Source organism: Megalopta genalis, chromosome 6 (genome assembly GCF_051020955.1).
Source record: "Megalopta genalis isolate 19385.01 chromosome 6, iyMegGena1_principal, whole genome shotgun sequence".
Taxonomy (NCBI): Eukaryota; Metazoa; Arthropoda; class Insecta; order Hymenoptera; family Halictidae; genus Megalopta; species Megalopta genalis.
In genome coordinates, this window is record NC_135018.1 from 16,773,571 (window position 1) to 16,799,708 (window position 26,138).

A 26,138-nucleotide genomic window follows, 5' to 3' on the forward strand; every position below is an offset into this window, starting at 1 on the left:
CCGATCATCGATTCGGCGAGCTCGCTGCTTCCAGATCGACCGTTCGTTTCCGGTGCTAATTGGTTCGAAAAGACCCGAGCTGCGACGCGGTGAACAAATTTATTAGAAGCAATACGAAAACTTGGAGAATATTCTGCGTTTGTTTAACTTAACTCGCCGTGCGACGATGTTCGTTCCGTTCAATCCTTTGACAATGATTTAGGAGCCTGTTGACCCCTTGCGTTATAACAAAACTTAAGAAACATGTTACATAAAGATTAGCATTGCGTCGGCGAAAATATTGATGTTATCTTTTTATAATTTTTTAATTTATTATTTTCGTTTTATTTTCTATTCTTTCCTTAATTTTTAAGATTTCTATTATTTTTCTTATTTGTCGCATCCACTGAATAAAACAACGTGTCACATGCTTGATTAAAGTATGTATTCTCAATTTGATAAGACTTATATCTATTAAAGTATCAAATTTTATTCACACGTTGACGATATTTAAAGTTTCTTAACTTTTGTCGGCGAGTGTACGCACGGGCCGTTTAACTGTATTTCTACAAGGGATGAAACCAATTCTTCCAAGCCCCTTTAGCATACAATCACATCGTATAACACGCGAGCCCGTAAATCTCAATTCTATGTTATCACTTGAACATCGTACATGAAACGTGCAAGTTCGAAAAACTGAACGAATTTCGCCGATGCCGGCAAATTAAATTCAACCCGAAATTTCATCTAATTTAATTTTAACCTTGCCGATGGAAGGTGGATACGCCAGAAGCAACCGGGCTTGAAAGCAACCGGTGCGTCGATGTTTTATTTCGCGTATCGAACGAAACTTTTTCGGTTTTGATTATCGCGCAGTAATCTCTGTTATCACAGCCGCCGGTAATGGCGTGCTATTACGGGCCGGCGATGCATAATATATCGACGAAATCGCGCAATCAAAGCTGGCCACGGAATTCCGATCTCATTGCGATTCATCAAGTTTCAATTTAAAAATTAATGTCAAATGATAGATGTTCTGGTATGCGGGCAGCAGCGCTGCGCGCCCCGAGCAAACCGGCTAAATCACACGGCGGTGTCTTGTATCCCGGGCAAACAGGAATATTATTATCCTGCAGCTGGCTACAAGCTGTTACACTTTTGCCACGTATGAATTTTTCATCCTTTATATCGCGGCCCTATCTTGAACGATTTATACTTACTTATGAATCGCCGGGGGAGTTATTATTCTTACGCCGCGCCGTCACGGAACGGACTTCTGTGCGGTGTGCGTTCGTTCCTCTTTTTCTCTCTCGGCCGAGGATTTATCGCTCATTTATTTGGCATTACTTAATGCAAAATTATAGTTTATCCCCGTTTTAGAGCCAGCGATTCTTATCGTTATATTGTCACGATTCGCGTGCATTTATCGCATATGCATAATACGCGAGAAAAAGTAACGTATATTTGATGCGTTTCTGATAGAAGTCAAAAAGTCAAATTGCCGGCTTCTCATTTTACAAACATAAAAATCCCTAAAGACACTTTCATGAGAAACGCTCGAATGAGTTACATCATCGGAGCAACTGCTACTATAAAAACTGTATCGAATCTATATAAATCGGATCATCTCGCTCTTACGAGATAATTGATACCAGTTAATTGTCCAGTCGTAACAGTCGAAAGTCCGCGGTCCAGTGACGAGCTTAGAACTTCATCTTGGATCGATTGACAAGCGAATTGATAATCTTTGGAACGACAGATCCGAAAAATTGTAGTGACAGAAGTAACGGAGATTTGCATGCAACCGAAAGTAGAACTGGGTAACGCGACGCGGCGAAGGATGCTCGACTGCACAGGGCACGGTATGCAGAGAAGCGTTGCTGCATAAGCGGTTGCAGTGCCTTAGGAACGACCCTTCGACGAAGCTGTCTCCCCGCGTCCGAAACTTACGCTGCACACCTCCACGCATGATCCTTTAAGGGCGTTTAAACTGCGAGAAATTTAGTGTGTCATAAATTACGAGTGATTCATTACCCCATAAAAGCTTCAGAAGTTATTCTCGACCTTCCCGCTTATTTCTAACAATAAGATTCCTGGTATAAATGTACTACCCATACAATGTATCGCCCAGCGGAGTTCAAAGGGCACTAAAAATTCCGATACAAAGTGTTTCCGATTTGGACGGATCGTGTGTCAACATTCTACCGATCGATAACAGCGTGTATCGCCGATCAACGATTGTCGAATGCTTCACTGTTTTTCCATTCTCTGTCTATTTAATTCCAAGTTTAATTGGTTCGATTTCGGCAATTTCGGTTCGATTAACGAGTGTGGGAGATATCAGCGACGTTTGTGCGAACAGCAACTTCGTTCGATAGGATAATTTCTTAGACAATTTGTATAAACAGCAACTTTGTTGGACGGAACAGCTTCACGGACAATTTGTATAAACAGCAACTTTGTTCGACAGGATAGCTTCACGGACAATTTGTATAAACAGCAACTTTGTTCGACAGGATAATTTCTTCGACAATTCATGCAATCTTCGTTAGACGGGATAATTTCCTCGACAATTCGTGCAATCTTCGTTCGACAGGATAATTTCTTTGACAATTTGTACGAACAGCAACTTGGTCGACAAAGATAATCTCTTCGATAATTTGGACGAACGACAATTCTTCGTTCGACGGTTCATAGAGAAACATGTTTACTTTCTCTTCGATGGATAATTAAAGATGACCTCGATTAAATCGAAATTACTTACAATTCTTGCAATTCTCGACGGTGAACGAATCTGGAACATCGCAGGTGAAAATGCAACTTTGTTCGACGCAGCGCGAACTTATTTTATCCTCGCAGATTCATAGGAAGATACACTTTTCACTCCAGTAGGATTAAATTACTCAATTTTCAATCTTTCAATTTCTGCAACGATTTGTGGAGCGTACGATTAAACTCGCTTTATCTCGAATAACCGACAGCAAATTCTAAAAGATAATTATTTCTCCCGAATCAAGAATATTTATTCTATATTTTCGATTTATTTTTTGACGTCGAATCACCAGTTACATGACACCCTGTACATTAATACTGGGACCACCGAGCTTAAACGCGACTAATGTATATTGTTTTTTTATAACAATGCCAAAATTTGTTTAAACTTCGTATGATTTATATCATAATATATACTCGAATAAAGAAGTGTCTCTAACAAATTCTCCTAGAAATATTTTTATAATATCAGGAGCTGTGAAAGAAGGAAAAAGTTGAAAACCGGTCAGTTTGGCTAGTTTGATAGCTTCGGTATTAAATGAAAATTGTCAAACTGATAGGGTATCTCATCGTTGGGCCCCTGACCGTGGCGAAACAAATGTTGTTCCGATACGAAAGTTGAAAAATTGAATTGTCGTCACGAAGTACCGCTTCTTGGCCGACCGTGCGACGTCGAAACGGGATTTCACGGGATTCGTTTTTTTTTCTTCGCGACAGATTAATCTATTAAATCATTAGCGCCACGGTAAATGTTTGCCGTGCCAAAAGAACGAGCGGTTAGGAGCGGCTGGGGCGGGGAGGGGTACGCATCATCTCGGAGGGGCCCGCCGAAAACGAATTAGGGGGCTACGGGTCGACTTGTCTTTTTTTTCGGGAAGGGATCGGAAGGACAATTTGACAAATGTCCGCGGCGTTCCCCGAACACTATCCGAAATTCGTATTATTCGTGAATCGGAAAGGGCCGAAAAAAAGGGAGACGCTTGAAGCGGAGGACCGCCCTATTCGAGTTTCCGAGAACACACAGGTGGCCGGCCGTAATGCCTCTCGCTACCAAGAAAAACCTTATGGCGATCGTTAGTGTCCACTATCGGAAGAAAAGGAGAAATAATCGTAAATCGGAGTCGGAGTAGGGAGAGAGAGAGAGAGAGAGAGAGAGAGAGAGAGAGAGAGAGAGAGAGAGAGAGAGAGAGAGAGAGAGAGAGAGAGAGAGAGAGAGCGAGCGAGAGAAAAAGAGAGAGAGAGAGAGAGTGCGAGAGAGAGGGTACCCATGCTCGCCATTAAGCGACGACGATGATTAAATGCCCCGGAATCATAATAATTATCATCGGAGCCGGCATCCAGCCGAAAATTGTATTAAGTCGCCCCGATACGAACGTAATCTGCCGGCGATCGATCGTTCGTTAATCGAGGAACTCGCTAAATCGATTATATCGCGGGCCGGGGCCCGGGGTGCGGGTCCCGCCGCGTAATTTTTCAATTACACCGGGAACACAGCCATTCCTCCGGGGCGAGCTGACGGGAACCGTTGTTTTTAGATCTTCGATAGTATCATACCGTGCGCCATCATTACGCCCCTCGACTGTTTCTGGGAAGGCAGCAAGCTCCTGGGACCGGAGTATCCCGTCCACATACCGTAAGTACAAGAAAAAGTATTATCCGATCCGATTGCAAATTACGAGACCTATCAACGATCTTATCGCGTGGCCGCCGATCCGTCGCGTCGCGTCGCGTCGCGGCTACTTCGAAAGTCTCCTCCGTCTCGCGAACGGAGATTTGGCGAATTGATTTCCGAGTTTCGAGATCTTCTCGTTCGTCGACGAGGACTTCGGATCGTTTGCTCGGAGCAGGAAGAACGCGTTTAATTGCAACATAGATGCACCGCGCCGGGACCATCACCGCCGGTATACAATTAGGCGGCCCGGATGCAAACGGCGGAACCCGCAGTTTCGCGTTCGACGCGTTTCATCTTGCTCGGGGATCGATCGAAGTACCATCGCGACGTTTTCATGCCCCTTCGAAAACATTCGCCGTGTTTAACGCCGATTTATCATCGGAGGCTTTCGTTAGTTTGTCGCGGAACCTGAGCAATTTTTGCCGTCAAACGCAAGCTTTAAATCTTTTATGCCTAATTTTGAAGTTTCTTGGATTCTCGCGGGAATTATATCTGTTTTCGATGGTTTCATTCGAGCCTGGTCGTTACGTTTCAATTTTCTTCCTGTACGGAATTATATCTTTTCCGATGATTTTTAGACGGAAACCCCGAAGGTCGACTGCGACATAATTTCTTTGCACTCGATATCACAGAGACGAATGTTTAAACTCGCCTAAATAATATCGTTATAATGAGATCGTTTAAAACCGTGAAAAAGATCTGTAGTCGATTTTTATGAGAATGTTTTTAATGGAAGGAAACTCTACTTTGAAAAGCTGTGTTTCCTTTAATTCGAATTAACCTAAAGGATTCACAAATAATTATATATTTATATTATTTTCACATCAAAATCTCTGTCCGAAACATTCTCTTCGGTCTCTGACGAGTATACTGGCGGATCTTTACCCTAAATAAAAATTGTCCGCATCGATTGCAAATCGTGGGAGCCAAGTGCAACGTTGTTCCTTTTCTAAATAATCGTAATAAGTCGAAATTAATAGATCAGCAGTTTCAGTGTCTTTTAAATTGACCGCTATTTTACGTTTTACTTTGACATTCTTTCCCTATAAATGCATAAAATCCGCGGTCTAGAGAGCCTCCGGAGAGATCATCCGCGGTGCGACAGCACTTTTTTACGGACGTTCGTGCGGCACAAAGTTCCTCAGTCTAGCGACAATCGTCTCGTAAACCTTGCCGGAGTGGTCGCAGGAGCATCGCCGCGATCGCATTAAGTCAATCATCGGTCCCGGGGGCAAAGAACCCGGGGTTCGTTCATGAAATTTCGTAACGTATTCATTTTTTCCCTTCCGTATGGTTCCCGTGGACAGCGGGGCGCAAACGAACAAGCCGATCCAGTGGACGAACCTCAATCCGACTGGTATGCTGGACGAGATGAAGAAACAGTTCGTGTTTCCCTTCAAAACTCTGGAGGATTACATGAAGCGAGCCGGGATAACGAATGGCTACCAGAGCAAGCCGTGCCTCGACCCAACGGATCCGGAATGCCCGGAAACCGCGCCTAACAAAAACTCACAGCAGGTAAGCAAGCCTCCTCTTGTCCCGAGATTTTTGTTCGCGGCAACCTCTCCCGACCGATTAAGGTGAGAGACCCCGTGTGTAATTGTTGATTCATGGCTAGGCCGCGAGTTCGCGTCGCTAGCTCTCGCGTCTGCCTTCTGATACCACCCACGCGTATCCTCGGATCTCCTCGACTGCTTCCCCATCCCGTGAAAATCCGACGACAATGCCGCACAGTACCACCGTGCCTATTCTCAAACAGATTCGGCGAAAATACGATTTTTGAAGTATAGAGTCTGTAAAAATGTACGCGGAATTTGTAAATTCAAACACGAACACAAAAAGTAATCCGATTAGAATGACCGACGATTATAACTCGTTGTTTGTTATAAGTAATCTATGATAATTTATTAACTGTTTTATCGAAGAACGATTAACAATTATAACTGGTTAATCGTTACGACTAATTTACGATTGTTTTATTGGAAATGAACGAAAATAAAAGAATAAACAAAATTCAATATATCCTATTCGATAAGGAACTAAGTTGTTTAAATAATTCGTAAAAATGTATAATAACTAGCGAGTTATAATCATTGATCATTAATCAGATTCCTTTTTGCTGCGGGGTGACCAATCGCTGTGCCTCCAGTTTAGTTACGTGCCACTTTATATTTATCGAATAAGACGCAATCGATTTTCTAATTAAAAATAAGCTATATCGATAAAATAAATAACAAAAATTGTTATACGCTGCAGATTTATAGCTAGTGTAAAAGTTTTCATCAGTTGCCAAAGATAGTAGTCGATCCTCGCAAGGCAATGGCTGGGTCAATCCTGGCCGAGAGTATTTAAATCGTTCGCTGAATTATGAAATTTTCGGCAATTAAATAAAATGCATCGCTGTTATTGGTTTGGGGAATAAGTTCGTAGCGTTTTTATCAAGCAATTTGAAGGCGATTTTCTTTGTTGTTTTCGTTAAGCTCGTGAGGCACCGAGGCTCCCAATTTTTCGGCAAATCCCATCGAATGAAGATGATCGAGAACCGTTTTATGATCGCAGTTCATTATTTCGGCCAATTCACGACTTGTTTCGTGACCGTCCTCCTTCAAAAGTGCTTTGAGACGCTCTTCGTCGAATTCAGAAGGTCTTCCGCTGCGGGACGTGTCGTCGACGTCAAAATCGCCATTTTTGAACTTCGCAAACCATTTCCGTGCTGTAGACTTGCCTATAACACCTTCTCCGTGTACGTTGCAAATGTCTCGGGCTGCTTCGGCAGCTTTTTGGCCTCGATGAAAAGCGAAGAAGAGAAGGTGTCGAAAATGTTGCTTTTTACCTCCTGGATATTCCATTTCTAAGCCTCGAAAGTAATAAAAAATTAAATTACTGAAAAAGACGATCAGCACAGTTTTGTAGAGCAGAAAGAGCTCTATCGAACGAATATTATACACTTTGTCGAACAGCAAAAGATCGTTGTAAAATCAAAGAAAATATAAAAACGCTACGAACTTATTCCCCAACCTAATACATTAGGAGCAACAGAAAGTCTAATAACGAGACTGCAAGAAATATCTTCGGAGATATGTTGTACGAAATTGTTGAATAAAACTTCAGAATTGTTACAAGCATCGTCGAAAGTACAGTTGTGCACGAATGGTCCGCCGTCCGAGAGTTAAATAGAAATCTACTTGTGTACCTACAACGCTTATCAGACCAATTTCGACAAGTTGCCGTCGATTTCCCATAAATGCGTAGAATCTGCGGTTTAATCCTATCTGGTTGACGAAGCGGTAAAACCAGCGAAGCGTTCGCCGATGGTTTCGCCTAAAGGGCATAGAGAGCCTGGAAGAACTGCAGTTTTCACGGACCACGGAACCGACAGCCCGATTAAGTTGGCTAACGGCAAACCGACAGACGCGTGTCAGATTTAGCAGCGGTCGATTACCATTTAGCTCGATCGTTTTCCATACAAAGTTGGTTTGCACGGATCCGTTAGTAGCTTCCGCCGCGCCTGCTCATCAAAGGAGCCGCTCTATGCGGCGCGAATGCCACGCGGACTTGGCCAAGGAATATTTTAACGATGACCTGACGTCGCGCGTCGGATGGCAACCGGTCGCATTAACGAATATGTAATGAGAATTCGGCTTGAAGAGGAGCCAATACATTCTGATCAATAAGACGCTCTGTTCCTCCGGACCCGAACTTTTCAGCTCCCATTAGCGCACGGCTGGCTTGGCAAAGATCTGCGCCACAGAATTCGGTATACATGTAGCAACGAATGATATGTGGGCTGACAGTACAAAGAGGGGGCCAATAGGACCCGCATTCCTTCTAGGTCCGATCTTTTTCGCCTGCAGACGCTTCTTGGGGGTCTAGAATTTGATATCGTAATTAATCGAGTCATTGAAACTGTCTAGACTGTGCTGGAATGTAGGGGACGTCTCTTTTAGTAATTTTATCTATTTTCGTTCTTTATCTTCACACCATGCGGATCTTCGATGCATTTTTATGGTACGCGCGGATTCGTAAGTTGCAACGAAACGCAGGTAAATTAACGAGGATCGATAGCATTTTCATTTTATTTTTAAAATAAGGAACTTTTTTGTCGACGAACGAAATTTGGTCAATTACCTTTTGAATGATCATTGAACCGCGGATTTTTATGTCAAATGAATATTGTCTGCATCGATTGCAAGACATAGGAGACCGGTGCAACATTGTTCCATTCTTAAATAATTTTAATAAGTCAACGGTTTCAATAAGAGAAACAGAACGACAGTCCTTATTATTTTTAATCATCTCACCCATCTATTTTTGCCATAAATACATAAAATCCGCAGTCCAGTTATCGTGTACACTAGGTTCGGAAACATGGTTTCAAGAAAAACGCGTTTGGAGTTCACGCTGGCGCTCAAAAATATGTGGACGCTTACCAATTTTATAGAAACTGCGAAATATAATGTGTATTGTTATTAAATGATTATTGATAAATTCTATTGTTAATGCACGTATATGTGATGCATCGTGATAACATCAAATTGAACAATTTAAGCATTTAAATCCTTCAAATAAGTAAAAGTTTATGCAAGAAGAAAATAAAAAAAAAAGACATTTATGAAAACATTTATTTTTAAAAAGATTTATGGCACGTTTTACAATCGGAATGAAGCAATGAAGTAAAAATACCACGACTAGTAAATGCGGTTATAAAAGCAGACAGCGGCTATATCTATGAGAAGATACAGTTGTTTTTCATTATTATGGATGAGTTATTCGATTAATTATTGGTTAAATGCGATCTCTAATATTGTGCAAACCGAAAAAAATTATCATACATGATAATTATGTGATATTACATGAAAATTATCGTACATGATAATTTTTTTTTAGATAGTAGTAAGAGTTAAGAAAGTGTCCACATACTTTTGAGCGGTAGTGTACACGCTTATTGCTTCCTACGTCACATCGCATTGAACGACTCGTTACTTCGTTATCTTCGCGAATTTGAATTCAAAATTTTAGTAACTTGTTTTCGAACGTATTTTTGATTCCCTTAGAAGAATAGAAATCCGTTTTTGAATTACCCTCGATTCGCTCCGAGAAGATGAAAAACGCAGATTCTAAGGATACCGTTGCAGTTTACCAGACAGCAGAGGTTCGCGGAAGTTCAAAGTACGCGACGCGCTTCCTCGACGGAATACCAGATCAGAAATCCGCGACGTAAATCACAGCCGGTGGACCGGCGCGCGGCGGTCGCCGGATCGTGGAATTCTTCTGGCTGTAAATTCACGGTATTAGAAACTTTTCAGAACGGTGTAATTACACGGCCCTGTGCGCACGGCCGTTTCCTTCGGTTTCTTGTTGGTCCTCGTTCCCTTCCACGGTGGTGTTATCCACCCAAGTAGCAAGCTCGTGACACGTATTACGCCACCATCGAGCATTCGCGGCCGTTGTAGACCGGCGAACGAGCAAAAAGCTCGCAACCACTTATTAGCACGCTTGTTCCTGCGTCAGAGGGATTGATGTTATAACTCATAGCCTACGTGCAATTATGCCGAGTCCGTTTATTAGCTTTAATTCTGTCTCGGGCTCATTTGCTGTCGGATTTATGCTCGCGATCAATCTGCGGGTCGGCCTTCCACAGATTGATGCACGGAAATAATTATACGCGCTATCAATATCGCGGCGAACGCCGGAACGGTGTATTAGAAGTCGATTGGCTGCGATCTCGACTAGGAATTTATTTTCTGCGATAGATCGGTTACCTCCCGCTGCCCCCGTCCCCCACCCCCGCACCCATTTTCCTACCGGAAAATTAATCGCCGCACTTGATAATTGATCGACCGTTCAAAAAGTTTCCGGAGCTGTCGCGGCGGGAATAGTTCGCGCCGATCGTTGAATCGCGCAAAACAATTTGTTTTCTCACCTACAGCCATTCGAATCGTTTAGCCTCTCTGCGACCCCTTTTCTTGCTTTGGAAATTTCAGAAGCAGAAGCTAATTTATAAATTACTTGTGACAACTGACCGGTTGTAATCGTTAACACGTTCCGTGCCACGTGTACCATCGATGGTACACGCTTGCATGTTTACTTAGTGAACTGAACAAATTGTTTACAAGAAATTTAGAACCGAAGAATCAATTTCCACCGCAAGAATGGGCGTTGATAAGTTTTTGTTACGTTGTTATGTGTACGAGAATTAATAAATGCACGTAATACATCAAGTTTTAGTAAAATATCAAAGTGTGAAGATTCGAGGAAAAAAAGCTCGGCACGGAACGTGTTAATCATCAATCGGATCGCTTGTTGCCCAACTCTGAAGTGCCGAGGTTCTCTTGTTCTTTTCCGCTTCGAATTTGCAGGATAATGCATCGTTGCCGATTCACGACAAATTTGAACCGTTTCGTTGTAACTCCGATTCAAATCGTTTGTTTTCTTCCGGTTTTGCTTTTGTTCGTGTACAACCGTATGGTTCGCGCGCGTTTGTGAAAATGCGAAATTTCTGCAGCTAATATCGTTTCATATTTCCTTGCTCGTTTCGCTCGTTTAAATACAAATTTGTAAGATTGCGTGCGTCAATTGAAATCGCTCGATTCTCAAACGAAATTTAAAACACGTCGGAGAACACGAATGGTACAAAATTCGAATAGTTTTGTTCAACCACGAACTAAACTCGTTTGCTCTTTTCCCGGTGCTTTCGAATGAAGATTTAGTTCAAACCGTTCGACGTTCTCTCGCTCTTTTCTCTCCTCGAATAAGATCACGAAAAATGATGCACATTTTTTAATGAACGAACGACAAAGAATTTTAACAGTTTCGTTCAACCGCCAGCTAAACTCTCGACGATCCTGCTTCATTCCTTTCAAACAGAAGGGCGGCACGTGTCGATAAAAATTGCTTCATGTTCTCTCATGCTTTTCTGGCCTTAAATAAAATTCGAACGATACCGCACACTGGCGACCGACGAAATTTTTCGACGCTTTCCTCAACTTTTTCAAACCGCTCCCAAAGATTCCTTGCTCGAAAGAAGCATCGGGAACGGCTTGTGTCCGTGAAAATGGTCGCCGTATGCGGCTATAAATTCCGTGGTCACGATGCGTTGCCGGGAACGCGTGAACATCATCGGCTATTCGAAATCCCATCGGTGAACAGCGAACTTCCGCGTTTCGGATCGATAGATCGCACCACGGACAGGTTACTTCCTCCCGCGCCGAGACGGCCGGCTGCATCAGCATTCACCTTTCGATCCCACGTGACGAGAAATTCTCGATTTCGGTCGCGCCTTACGTGCACACGATTCCCAGGTACGGTCAATTAAGTATTCATTACCGTGGTCGTCGGCTCCGGGTACGGAATAACGCTGCGGACATCAAAGCGAAATGAACGTCGTCTGTCCGGGACCCACCGGGCTCGCCACGTAAACGCAACCGGTCGCCCATCGATCGCAGAATTCCAAGTGGCTGTTTATTATTCGGGGCGTCGATCTTATGAACGAATTTTACCGTCCGGCCGTACTTTTACATTGTCTCAATCGTGGTCGAACCGATTATGTATCTCGCTACGAGACGGCATTTCCATACCGATCTGTCCTACGCGCCACTTCTCGATCGCTTTCCACTTGAACCGCGATCCTCGCGTCCACTGGAATTTTTTTTAATAATTTTCTCTCCGCGTTACAACGACTTTTGTGTGGACAATGTTTAATCATTATTGCATTATTATGCAAATATTAATAGAAATATAGTATTAATTATTAATATATAATTATTATTATATAATAATTATATAATAATATTATTAATATATAATTATTATATAATAATATTATTAATATATAATTATTATTATATCATTATTATATAATAATATTATTAATATATAATTATTATTATATAATAATTATATAATAATATTATTAATATATAATTATTATTATATAATAATTATATAATAATATTATTAATATATAATTATTATTATATAATAATTATATAATAATTATTATTAATAATATAAATATTAATATTAATAGAAGAAAAATTATCGGTATTATATTCAAACTCATTGTTGCATAAATACAGTGGAATTAAACAATTTTTGAACAACAAATTTACATTGAATTTCATTCATTCAAAAGCGAAGGGGTTAATTTTATTTGCAAAATTGTGACTCCATTGAATCTGATCCGTTGAGTCTACTTTTGCAAAAGAATGAATTTGGAGAGCGAAACCTCTGTGCATTGTTTGAAAGAAAAACACGTAATAAACATAATTCTTGAAATTCTTGAGAGCAGAAAAAGGAGATATTAAAATCTCACACATTATTCGATCGTCTACGTCAACAGTAAGATCTTGTATAATTAGATTTTTGAGAACATAGAAAGCGAACTTTACACGAAACGATAGCGATTTGTCATAACCAGACTGCCGATTTTCGTGCAGAATAAAAATATTCTGCCTCGATTGCAAAATGTAGGAGCCAAGTATAATTTTATTTCTTCCTTTAATAACTACGATCGAATCTCTTCACCAATCTAAGTTTTACTCACCTGCTTTTTCCCATAAATACATAAAATTCGCGGTCCGATCATTATTAACCCTTTGCAACTCGAATGATGACTCTGAGGCACCACTAAAATTTGTTATATCACGCTTTAAGATAACTTTTATATGAACAAAATTTAGATTTAAAAATTTGTTAAGAGTATAACTGTTGAGCGAGTCCCAAATGTCAATTTCATGTGCATAAAATGTATTTTGTCATGTAAAATAGAAATACTATAAGTTAGAAAAATGATTTTATATTTACAGTTAAAATAATTTCGAGCACAAAGGGTTAAACTGCGGATCATTACGCAAAATCGAAATTTTCTGCAGAAATTGTACGAAACGGTGGTTAAATAAAATCGTATCTTTCCTTTTAATAGTTTCAATAATCAGAAAATAATATAACAACGGAGTCTCGTCGTTACTATTACGCGAAGTATAATTCATTGGGCAGCCGACCAGTGCACGTGTACAGCTGGGCCGGAATCTGAGACTGTATGTTAATGACAGTGAAATGAGGGGCACGTAATGTGTCGGTTGTGTGAAAAGGTAATACGCGCGCGGTACGCGCGTGTGCACAGCTCGGCCCGACCCGGCCCGGCTCGGTCCGACCACCGACGTAGCGCAATAATGACGCACATCTCTCGATTTTATTATTTTAATGCACCTCTTGGCCGCGGCCCACGCGACTCGCATACACATCGCACGATTTCGCATGGGAATCGTTTCATTGAAGGCGCGGCTGTCCCGTTTCTTCTGCCCCTTGCCGATTTGCACGCAACTTTACGGCCGAAAATTGCGAGTTTCGGCGTCTTATTCCGCCCGAAAATTCGTTTCCCCGGCCCCAATGTCCACCCCGCGAAAGCTTCGACCCGATCGCGTTGGTCGAGCTCGAATCGGCCGGCAACTGCCCACGTAATCGAGCCGAACAACGGTTCCCCATTCCTTGGAACTTTTATTGGCCAATAAACGCGGTCCAGACTCTTTTCGGTCCAGATGTTTGTGAATTGTCACTACCTGGGACCTCGGAGCTCGAAGAATTGGAGCGAAGCGCTGTTGTTCACTTCGTGATTCACTGTCTGATTAGGGTGGATGTACCGGTTGCGGTCAGATGCACCGACCCCTGGCCACTCTGTGTTAATTAGACAGCGGATTTTATGTATTTATTCGGCAACATTTCGGTTGCTGAAATATAAGATTGTGCAGATATAGAAACAATTATGCTATTCGAAGAAATAATTTGTCCTTATTTAAGGCTGAACTTACCGAGCATTAAAGACGTTCTAACATGCGCTGTTTCATAAGAATTGCAAGACTGAGTTTATTTAGATATTTTACCATTTTACCATTTTACCATTTTACCATTTTACCATTTTTATTATAACGTGTGCTTTACTGAATCATTTCCTGTGAAAATGGCTCTACGGGATGTTCCAAGAATGTCTCGTAATCCGGAAATGGCGGGTTCCTTAGATCATTTGAAGCAGCTTCTTCCTTTACAAAAATGTTCACCGAGGCACCGTTAACGAGTTATTAACGAAAAACAGTGACCAATAAGAATCGAGTACGGCTGACGCAAGGCGGCTTAGCCAACCGGCGCACGAAGCCCAGTTCCGCTTATTGGCTCGGTCGCCTCGCGGCAGCTGAGCTCGCCTCTCATTGGTCACTGTTTTTCGTTAATAACTCGTTGACGGTGCCTAGGAGACAATTTTTGTAAAGGAAGAAGTTGCTTCAAATGACCTACTTTCGGATTGCGAGACATTTTTGGGACACCCTGTATAATACCAGAAATGTTCAAATAAAACATGTGGAACCGGTCATTTCGATCGCTGTGGTAGCTTTAGTGTTAATTTTTCTTTCTTACAATCATCTTGGAACAGTTTTATTTTGCATAAAGATCCGCAGTCTAGTGGTAAACATCTGCAAATCCAGTGTCACATTTTAGTGGCTTGTAGTTCAGTCTTAAATCGTGCTGGACTGCGGTTCTCTAAGCAAAAGATAAATTCTGTGCATCAATTGCAAAACACCGAAACCAAACACGGATTAATAATATTTGGAAAGTCGATGGCTATAAGTCGGCAACTTGATGAAACTATCAAATAGAAAAATTCATTGGTATTCGGTTCTCGCGTATTGCAAACCGCGATGCAAATAGTTCGTTCTACTATTTGGAGTTACACGGATCGTTATGCAGATTGAAGCGCGCTGGGTCTCTATTTCTTAATAACAAAATTACAAAGAGTTTCGCTCGGCTGTAGGTAAGATGACAGATGACACATTCATTAAACCTTCGTTAAGGTTCCGTTTCGCAGTATTTGACGTGTACATCCCGCTCTCGCGCGCGCTACACACAGAGGCATACACACGCACGCACACGTGAATGCATAAAATACGCGGTCTACTGATTACCATTGCAAGCAACCGATATTTTATTTCCGAGACAACTCGGCCCGCTAAAACTGCATTATTACCGGTACCCTTTTGCTGCACAGACTCCATCAAACTCGTTTGCTTCCCTTTTGCCTCGTACCTCGAAGCGCATTTGCAAAGATTACCTCTTCATTCCCCCGATGAAAGAAAATAATCGCGGACAAAAGGAAAAGCGGAAGACACAATGAAATTTATATACAAAGACGCATGGCGGGTCCTTTCGCGCGATCCTGTGCGCATACTGAAATCAGAGGGACGCAGAGAGAGAGAGAGAGAGAGAGAGAGAGAGAGAGAGAGAGCGAGAAATTGGTAGATAGATATAGAGATACACGTGAGTAAGAGAAAAAGAGAGAGAGCAAGAGAGAGAGAGAGAGAGAGAGAGAAAGAAAGAGAGCGAGAAATTGGTAGATAGACATAGAGATACACGCGAGTAAGAGTAAAAGAGAGAGAGAGAGAGAGAGAGAGAGAGAGAGATATTGGTAGATAGATATAGAGATACACGTGAGTAAGAGAAAGAGAGAGAGAGAGAGAGAGAGAGCGAGAAATTGGTAGATAGATATAGAGATACACGTGAGTAAGAGAAAAAAGAGAGAGAGAGAGAAAGAGAAAGAGAGAGAAATTGGTAGATAGATATAGAGATACACGTGAGTAAGAGAGAGAGAGAGAGAGAGAGAGAGAGAGAGAGAGAGAGAGAGAGAGAAAGCAAGAGAGAGAGAGAGACAAAGAGAGTGCGTGAATAAAAAAAGAGACGAAGACGGCAGAGGGAAGATAGAAGGCGCGGTCGATTAATTTCGCATAATTGAAAGCGTAGATTTATGTCGCCCGAACTTCGGGGAGGGGGAGAAGGTGTAAAAAGAATCCCCCTTCCACTCTCTTCTTCCTTTGTCTTTTTGTTCTTCTCTCTTTCGACTAGGCCCCTCATTTCTACTTCTATTTCCATACATTGCGCGCGCCTGTACTTAAGGTAATTACACTTAATGATCACGCGTCAGTAGACCAAGGGGCCATTTCGAGCATAGCTGTGGGCGAAGAATGTCCTTTGGGGAGTACATACATATATGTATGTATGTAGTTGCATCCGGTGCATCGAGAAATTCAGATCTGCTTTGGTAAAAATGTTAGCGAAGTTGGAAGTCGGTTGGATCTTGTACAATGATCATTTTTAAGAATAGTTGACGCGTCGAAAGCTGTGTAAAATTCGCTCTGGGTGTCGTTTCATACGGATTGTTTTTACAGTTGATCTACAAATTTTGCTGAAAGCGTTTCCATTCGCAACTCGCTTCTGCCAAGATAGAAAGCTATTATAAATCTGTTATAGGACACCCTGTATATTAGAAATAATGTAAAATAGAAATATACCATACTGTATTAAAAATAATAGAAAATAGAAATATAGACTTAATTAGAAAATAAATTATAGACTTAAAGCAACTTTAAATATTATTAAAAATTTAAAAATAGAAATATGATATTTTCTCAAGTTTTTGTTTAAATATTATTAAAAATTTAAAACAAAAACTTAAGAAAATATCATATTTCTAGTTTAAAATTTTTAATAATATTTAAAGTTGCTTTAAGTCTATAATTATGCACGACAACATATTTGTTTTTTCTCAACGATCCTGTCGAGGTATTGGAGTAATTAAATTCGAACGATTTTGAAACGGGCGAATAAGACACTGTCGCCGAATTACAAAATCTTATAAATTTAATTCACAATGTCGATTATATGCATTTTGATGTGGATACAAGATATCCGAAATTCACGTCGATCGCGCGATAGAAGTTGAAAGGGTTGCAGCTGCTTCCTGAGTCACCGATTTTCCCTCGCCGCAGTTTCCGCCCCCTTGAAGAGATCACGTATCTGCTCCCCATCAATGATTTTATCGATCTCTGTGCTCCCGAGCCGGTCTTCGTTAACTGTGAGATCAGATAATAATAAGTCAGATAATAAATTCCATTAAACACTCGTTGAAGACTGGTATCCTTGAAAGGAGGCTGTGCTGGCTAAAGCCAGCTTTTAAAAAAGTGGTTCCTTTTTGGATCCTTGGCAGTCCAGGAGCCCCCCACAAATGAAAACTCTAACAAATCTAGCGAACTAAATTACTAGATAAATATTTCAATTTAGTGTACTACAAGATAAAAGTACGATTTAAATTAATTAGAGTTTAGGTAAAAGATAAAAGTACGATTTAAATTAATTAGAGTTTAGATAAAAGATAAAAGTACGATTTAAATTAGAGTTTAGATAAAAGATAAAAGTACGATTTAAATTAATTAGAGTTTAGATAAAAGATAAAAGTACGATTTAAATTAATTAGAGAGATTAAAGAAGTGTGTAAAAATTGTTCGTTTAATTGTCAGCGAGGGTATACGATTTTATTATTAACCCTTTGCACTCGACGCCAAGTTAACTGGAAAATTTAAATTAACTGTTTTGACTTATGGTATTTCCATTTTAGTGATAAAGTGCATTTTATGCATACGAAATTGGATCTTGTGACTCATACAACAGTTAGACTTTCAACAATTCTTTATACCTAAGCTTTGTTATTACAAAAATTATCTTGGAACGTGGCGTAACAATTTTAGCGGTGTCTCAGAGTCACCACTCGAGTGCAAAGGATTAACGTAATTAGGCTAGTTTGACGTAAAACGAGATATGACGTAAAAACATTCTCTGGTAATGGGGAGAAAAAAGGAAGAGGAACGAACGGATTCGGAATATAATACCGGTACCGGTCTAGTCGAACCGGCGCGGCGTGGCATCGGCAGCGAAAAACAAGAAAACGGTGCCAGTAGTGCGTTGACGCGACGTTTTCTGCTGTGCATAGTTGCTGCTTCTTCCTGGAATTACGTAACACCAACACACGTGCAACACGTTCCGTTTGAATCACCGACGGAATCGCGATCGCGCGGGTTTATCTGATTTTCAGCCGGTATTAGTAAAGTTCGTTTCACAAGGTTTCACTTTGGTCAATCCTTTTTGCTTCGTTCGATTCTCTTTATAAACGATAGCAATCTAGATCAAACTGTTGAGCATTCAGAAGTTTTGGAAACTCTTTTAACGTTCTGGAGGAACTAAGAATTATCCTAATTTTGAGGGGTAGTAAAAATTAATTCGATACTGAAAGTATTAGAAGCATTTTAATTCTAAGGGTAGTAAAAAGAATTTTGGTAAAAATCAGGTGCCGTCGTACATTATCTTAATTTTCAAGATACCAATAATTGTTTTATTTCGAGATGTAGTAGGAATGATGTTGCCTTCGTTCAGGTTACTATATTATGTTATATTAATTTTTAAAGTACCAACAATGGTTTTAGTTTGGGAGATGGTATAAATTAGTTACATTTCGAGGGTAATAAAAATGATTTTAATTTTGCGAACGAATTTTCATTTTTCAGATATCGTACAATATTTTCATTTTATTTTCAGAGATTATATTATTATATTTTCAGAGATTATATTTTCATTTTAATTTCGTGGACAACAGAAATATTTTAATTAATTTTTTATATAATATATAATTTATAATATATATAATAATATATATAATATAATAATAATAATATATATATATATAATATATTATATATTATTATTATATATATATATATATATATTATATTATATATATTATTATTATTATATATTATAATATATATATATATATATATATATATATAATATATTATATATTATTATTATATTATTATATATAATATATATAATAATATATAATATTAAATATAATATTTTAATTAACATTTTAATATCGAGGTCCTCGAAAGATGAACTACGAATAATTTGTGAACGAAATTCCGTGCTGGGCGGACGTGGGTCGGCGTGGACCCAGGCGTCGGTTGAATGTCGAAAGCCATTGAGAAATATGTATATCGTGAGGCGGTTGAAGGCGACGCGAACCGATACTTACGACCGATAATCACGTTGGGTGGCCTCTATCGCTACACGTAGCTTGTGTTGGCATGCGGGTATCGCGCCGCGAATGCGCGGAGAAATTAAAGGATGCCTGGGTGGGTATCAAGCAACGGAATCGCGTTAAATTAGAATTCTCCGCAGGACTCGGTGAAAAATTTCGTACGCGTCCCGGTATAATTATACCCGAATGGTAACCGCTAATTACTGCGTCGCTTGGACTTCAGTTGTCTGTAAACACTGAAACTCGCGCGACCGGTGCACCTCGAACCTTAATTGAATCATGCACCCCAGTCGTAATATAACCTTGAAGCTTTTACTGGATTAAAAAATGTATCTCCGTTTATACCTGTTGCGATAAACCGACTCACGTTGTTTCCTCGAATTCAATTTCCAGAATTGTTCCCGGGATTCGGAATCGTTTAATTTGGAAAATTTCGATCTCGATTTTGTAACAATTTCACTTTATGTGCTCATCGAATTCGTAAACATATTTTTCTCTCATTTTGTCTTAATGTAATGAGAAATTTATCGACGAAGTGTATTCTGTATCATTATTGTTGCCAGGTAGAAGTTAGTCGATTTCGAGGCGTCTACTGCATGCACCGATTATTTTTACTTATCGTTTATTAAGCGGAGGTAATCTTCGACTCCGATATTCGCAAAACCATCGTAACCACGCGTCTTCCGTAATTTCTCCGGCCGACACCCACTTATCCGTTTAATTATTTTGCAATGCCCGACGATTTAATCGCGGGTAATTAACACTACCTCATTAGTATGCGATCAACAGTAAACGGTCCTCCGTATCTTTCCCGTTCGTTTTTTTTTCGCTTTCATTTCTTCTCGCCCCTTTATCCCCGCCGATTTTTCACGAAAATCGAAACTCCTTGCGATTTCGCGCCGTTCATTTTCAACACCGCCGGCTAATTAACCGATGATTTACAAAGTATGTACTTACATAATTGCATGCCCACTACCCATGGTGATTTTTAAACGACGGGTTTGACAGGTTGCGTGACCTGCGTACGAGTCCAATGGAATTGTACCGGTAATTGTCGATTTCTATTCCGACGACCATAATTCAAATTCAATATTCTTGTTTTAACACGGTTGGTGGAAGGTTCGCGCACACCTTCGAATAATAAGACACGCAATAAGGTTCTTCGAACTATTCTTATTTTAAAATTTTCATAAATCCTACATTCATTGAAAAGATTTCTTCAGAATTTCTTTATTTATTTAAAAGAAAAAACACCAGTTCATAAATTAGGAATAGGGGGATGTGTATTTTTTTTGTTTGTGCTATAACTTTTGCACAATGCGTAACAAAATTATAGAGGACTATTTTAAACAACAACAGTCGTGTTAAAGAACCGTTGCTTTGATAGGAAGGTACTGTTTCGACAATTCAAGAAGAAATACATCTTGCACGTTAACTCTTCGTAAACAATTCAACTATTCTTTTTATAGGTAGATAGCAAGAAATAGAAACCGAACAAAAATGCCTTTCTCTTCTTACTAATTTTCATACGTACAGTAATGTCTCCCTAACTGACGCTCAGATTGTGCAGAAAAATGGCCAATTTGTGAAGAGGAGATACGATTATTCGAGCCTCGCAGCTCGTTTTTATAGTTGTTGACAATTCGTGACTATAATAATAATCGTATCTCCTTTTCCTAAATTGTCCATTTTCGTGGACGATCTGAGCGTCACAATTAGAGAGACATTACTGTACTACTTTATATAGTAATATAATATATTTTTATATAATATAATATATTATATATTTATATAATATAATATATTATTATAGTAATATAATATATTATATATTTATATAATATAATATATTATTATAATAATATAATATATTATATATTTATATAATATAATATATTATTATAGTAATATAATATATTATATATTTATATAATATAATATATTTTTAAATAATTTAATAATATATAAATATTTAACCTAAAGTTTCGTATACTAAATTTCGCCGAGGAAGCATAAAACCCCCAATGTACTGATAAAATACGTGCGACGATTATTAAACGACAGGCAACAGGAAGATCCGGATTTCCATTTCGACCGTCTATGAAAACGTATTCCGTCGTAACCGAGTCTAACTCATTTTTTCAACCAGAAACTCGACCAATTCGGCCGGCAGCCAAAGCCAAAGTCGAAAGCCTGTCTAACCACGAATCTCCGAAGCGTGACCGAGTCTATGTAGGAGCCACGTCAAGTCACGTTAGGAATTCTTTTGCCTGCCGAAAGAATAATTCTGGACAGAAAGAGGGTTCGAATGGGCGTTCCTCGGTGCCCCGAGAAATGGTAAAAACGTGATCGTAAGTGAGACGACAGAGGGTGGCGACTGGGGTGTCGCTTGGACCTCACACAGAGATTTTATGGGGACCTATAAAAGGAGCATACCAGTCAGGACTTTAACCTTCGGTCTACTGCGATTCCGGGGCCTGTGACGGAGTCATTTCTGTGACTCGCGTCGATGTATCAATAACACCATCGTAATTATATCATAATATTGGTCGTGTCGGGATTGTTTATTTCGGACATACGAACGTATCGCCGGAGCCGCCGGTGACTATGACGCGGCGAAGGGTTTTGGACTTCGTCCAACCGCGCACCTTTCATCGTATCGAAATAAAGAACCGCGGAACCACCCACTGCACCGAAATCTAAAACCTTTCGAGCAAAGATAGAGAAAGAAGTCAGCTGACGGTTCTTAACGATTCCGATTCAGCAATTATTCTGAGATCTATCAGTCCGTTTCCTTCGCAATTTATTCGACGAACTTCTTTGCGTCCAGAATATTTTAGAACAGGAAGAGGATCTGTATAATATTGTCTTCGATGATCGATCTATGTTACCTTCGCTAAATTATAAAAAACATTGGCAGAACCGGGCACGATTGAAATGACATTATTTGAAATGTTATTTCGTTTTACAATGACTTGAAATAATTATGTAGTTAAATTTAATGTTTGGGCCTGGGTTTGCAGCTTACGGATTTACACGAATTGTTACGAAAATTTCATAAAATAAAATGTTTCCGCTTATTATTACTTTCAGCATTATTTCTTCTGGCCAAACCGAGAAATAAAGAAGTAACGAAATAATCGATATTATTTATCTTCTCGACTAAAACGGTATCGAAAACGACGGTCTGAAAGAAAAATGATTTCAAACGGATAGCTTGTTTATTTTCATTTCAAATAAAATTTCAGGCTATCGGCTAGCCCGAACCGATGGTTTTCCGAGTGGTTCTCGGAATGGTCGGCTGGATGATTGTCGAACGCGGCGGAGGTATTCGGACCGGGTACTCGAACGATACGGTTTCTTTCGACAGGTACCAGACATAGGGGCGGAATTAACGGGCGGCTGTTACGGTTTCGCGGCGAAATATATGCATTGGCCGGAGGAGCTGCTCGTCGGCGGCGCTAAGCACAATAAGACTGGTCACTTGACCCGGGCAGCTGCGCTCCAGACCGTTGTGCAGCTAATGGGCGAACGAGAGCTTTACGATTTCTTCGCCGGCACCTACAAGGTACACCACATCGACTGGTCCCAGGAGAAGGCATCCCAAGTGCTCGAAACCTGGCAACGGGCGTTCAGCAATCAGGTGAAGAAGCATTTGGACTCGAACAGCTCGGCGCCGTACAATTTGTACGCGTTCAGCACGACCACCATGAACGACATACTCGGGAAGTACAGCGAGGTGCCCGTCATGAAGATCGCCATTGGCTGCGCGATGATGGTCAGTAGAACCGTTTAAAAACCTCTTTCGAACCATTAGCGGACCATCAATCACGCTACGGGTTAATATAAGGCTTAGGACTTCGGGCTAACGCTGTTCCCATAAACTCTATGCAACAACCACGGGAATAATGCATGCCACTTCGGATTGCTTTACCGGCCATTATTTTTCATACGAAAGACATTTTGCCATTAACTTCGGCCTCTAAAATAGTAGACGCTTGTTTCAGCCTTCCTATATGTATATTCCCGGGGTCACACGTCCTCTATAACACTTCTCGACGTGTCCTACATTCTATGCAACTCTCGACTCTTGGAACTAAATTATCATACCGGAAATCACTACGGTGTCCACTGTTTTTAACACGAATATGATTGTATTGGGTTGGCAACTAAGTAATTGCCGATTTCAGTTATAGATGTCTCTCACTCCCATTTTTATGATATCCGTAAATGTTACATTATAAAATTATTATTATTATAATTATGTTATTTTTTATTATCCGTGAATGTTAGCAACTGGACAAATTAAATGCAGCGGTCAAGGAAAAGCGACCAGAATTGGTCGATCGTAAAGGTGTCATTTTCCAGCAGGACAATGCTAGGCCGCACACGTCTTTGTCCACTCGGCAAAAATTGATGGATATTGGTTGGGAATCGATGTTACACCCACCATATAGCCCTGATCTCGCGCCATCGGATTACCGCTTATTTCGATCCCTGGACAACTCCCTTCGTGGTAAAACTTTTAACGACGATGACGCTGTAAAATCTCACTTAACTCAGTTTTCGGCCGAAAAGGATCAGACTTTCTACGAGCGTGGAATTTTCAAGTTGTCGGAGAGATGGCAAAAGGTCATCGAACAAAATGGAAAATACATTACAGATTGAACTTCGTTCCAAGTAAAAATAAATTTGTTATTTCATTGAACAAATCGGCAATTAGTTGCCAACCCAATATAAGCACCTACAAGCACGTCATAAATCTCTTCAGAGTCGACTTCACCCATCAAGCGTTGTCCACTGCGTGCTCCAAACTTTTCCAAATCCAAAGCTAATGGTGTTCACCGCGAATCTAAACCTTCTATGCTCTGTTGCAGCTGTTGTACGCAGGTATCGCGCTCCTCCGCTGGAAGGACCCAGTGCGTTCGCAGGCTGGGGTCGGCATAGCAGGCGTGATGTTGATCTGCGCGACGGTGGCAGCTGGTCTGGGGTTCTGCGCCCTGCTAGGCATCCCCTTCAACGCAGCGACCACTCAGATAGTTCCGTTTCTAGCCCTGGGCCTCGGTGTTCACGACATGTTCCTATTAACGCACACCTACGCCGAGCTATCGGTGAACGAGGTACCCAGTGGCGAGCAAACGGGAGTAGTTCTGAAGCGGACAGGGCTGTCGGTGCTGCTAGCTGGTATCAGCAACGTGTCGGCGTTCTTCGCGGCCGCGTTGATCCCTATACCGGCTCTGCGGGTATTCTGCCTGCAAGCCGGAGTGTTGCTGCTGTTCAATCTTGCCGCGATGTTGCTAGTTTTCCCGGCCATGGTCAGCTTGGACCTGAGGAGACGTCGTTCAGGCCGCTCCGATATCTTCTGCTGCTGCCTGCCGTCTTCAAATGCCGGCAGGAACAAGTACGCCGGCAGGACGACGAACGGCACTGCGAAGCAAACGGTGACCAGAGCGATCCCTCCGGAGCGGCGCGAGACCTGCACGCAGATTCTGACGTCGCAGAATGCTCAGAGCGAGTCCTGGGTCGGCGGCAACCTGGACGTGGACCTGGACAAGCAGTGCAGCGAGGAGGACACCCTGACCGGTTGCAGCCAGGACGACTGCCTCAGTTTCTCGTTGACCCAGATGGCGGCCAGGCATTACGCACCTTTCATCACCAAACCGGCGACCAAGGTCTTCGGCATGATGATGCTGATCGCGGTTCTAGCCGGCAGCGTCTGGCAGGCGATCCGTGTGAACGACGGTCTAGAGCTGACCGATCTGGTCCCGCAGAATTCCAACGAACACGCTTTCCTGGCCGCCCAGGCGAAGCACTTCGGGTTCTACAACATGTACGCTGTCACCGGCAGGGACTTCGAGTACCCTAACAACCAGAAGCTGCTGTACGAGTATCACGACGCGTTCATGAGGATAAAGAACGTGATCAAGAACGACAACGGCGGCCTGCCGGAGTTCTGGCTCAGTTTGTTTCGCGACTGGTTGAGAGGCTTGCAGGGAGCTTTCGACAGGGATTACAGCAACGGGTGTATCACGCAGGAGAGATGGTACAAGAACGCCAGCGACGAGGCGATCTTGGCTTACAAGCTCCTGGTCCAGACCGGCCATGTTGATAACCCCATCGACAAGTCCCTGGTCGTTCAAGTCAGACTCGTCGATTCCGAAGGGATCATCAACCCTAGAGCGTTTTATAATTACCTAAGCGCTTGGGTGTCCAACGATGTCCTCGCTTACGGATCCTCCCAAGCTAACTTGAGGCCGGAGCCCAGACAGTGGATCTACACGAACGATCACGAGCTGAAGATCCCTAAAAGCATGCCTCTGACGTACGCCCAGATGCCGTTCTACTTGCACAAGCTCACGGACACGCAGGAGATCACCGAATTGATTGGCAGTGTGAGAAAACTGTGCAGGAAGTTCGAGGAAAGGGGACTACCGAATTTCCCTTCCGGCATACCGTTTCAATTTTGGGAGCAGTACATGGACTTGAGGAGCTATCTGGGCATAGCTCTGTTGGCTGCTCTGACTGCCAGCGTCGTCGTAGTTGGAATTCTGTTGTTGAACCTCTGGGCTGCTTTGCTGGTCGGCTCGTCTCTTGCTGCTGTTGTTTTGCAACTCCTGGGGCTCATGGGCCTGTGCGACATCAAGCTGAGCGCGGTTCCTGCTGTACTTCTTGTTGTCAGCGTTGGGATCGCGGTGCACTTTACCGTGCATATCTGTCTGGTGAGTAGAATATCGGAACTAGATTACCTACCAATGGCGAAGAATAGTAGCTTTCTAATCCACCAGATGTTCTAAAAATGTC

General features: G+C 41.4%; 1 protein-coding gene across 1 annotated transcript in view; it reads left to right on the forward strand.

The window, feature by feature from the left end:
• ptc (protein patched) overlaps positions 1–26,138 on the forward strand; it is a 77,270-nt gene that overhangs the window by 47,418 nt on the left and 3,714 nt on the right. The window contains exons 5-8 of the mRNA XM_033483796.2: positions 4,287–4,384; positions 5,731–5,941; positions 22,708–23,115; positions 24,215–26,056. Of these exons, the coding sequence (XP_033339687.1) occupies positions 4,287–4,384; positions 5,731–5,941; positions 22,708–23,115; positions 24,215–26,056 (2,559 nt within the window). The remainder of the gene's footprint in view (positions 1–4,286; positions 4,385–5,730; positions 5,942–22,707; positions 23,116–24,214; positions 26,057–26,138) is intronic.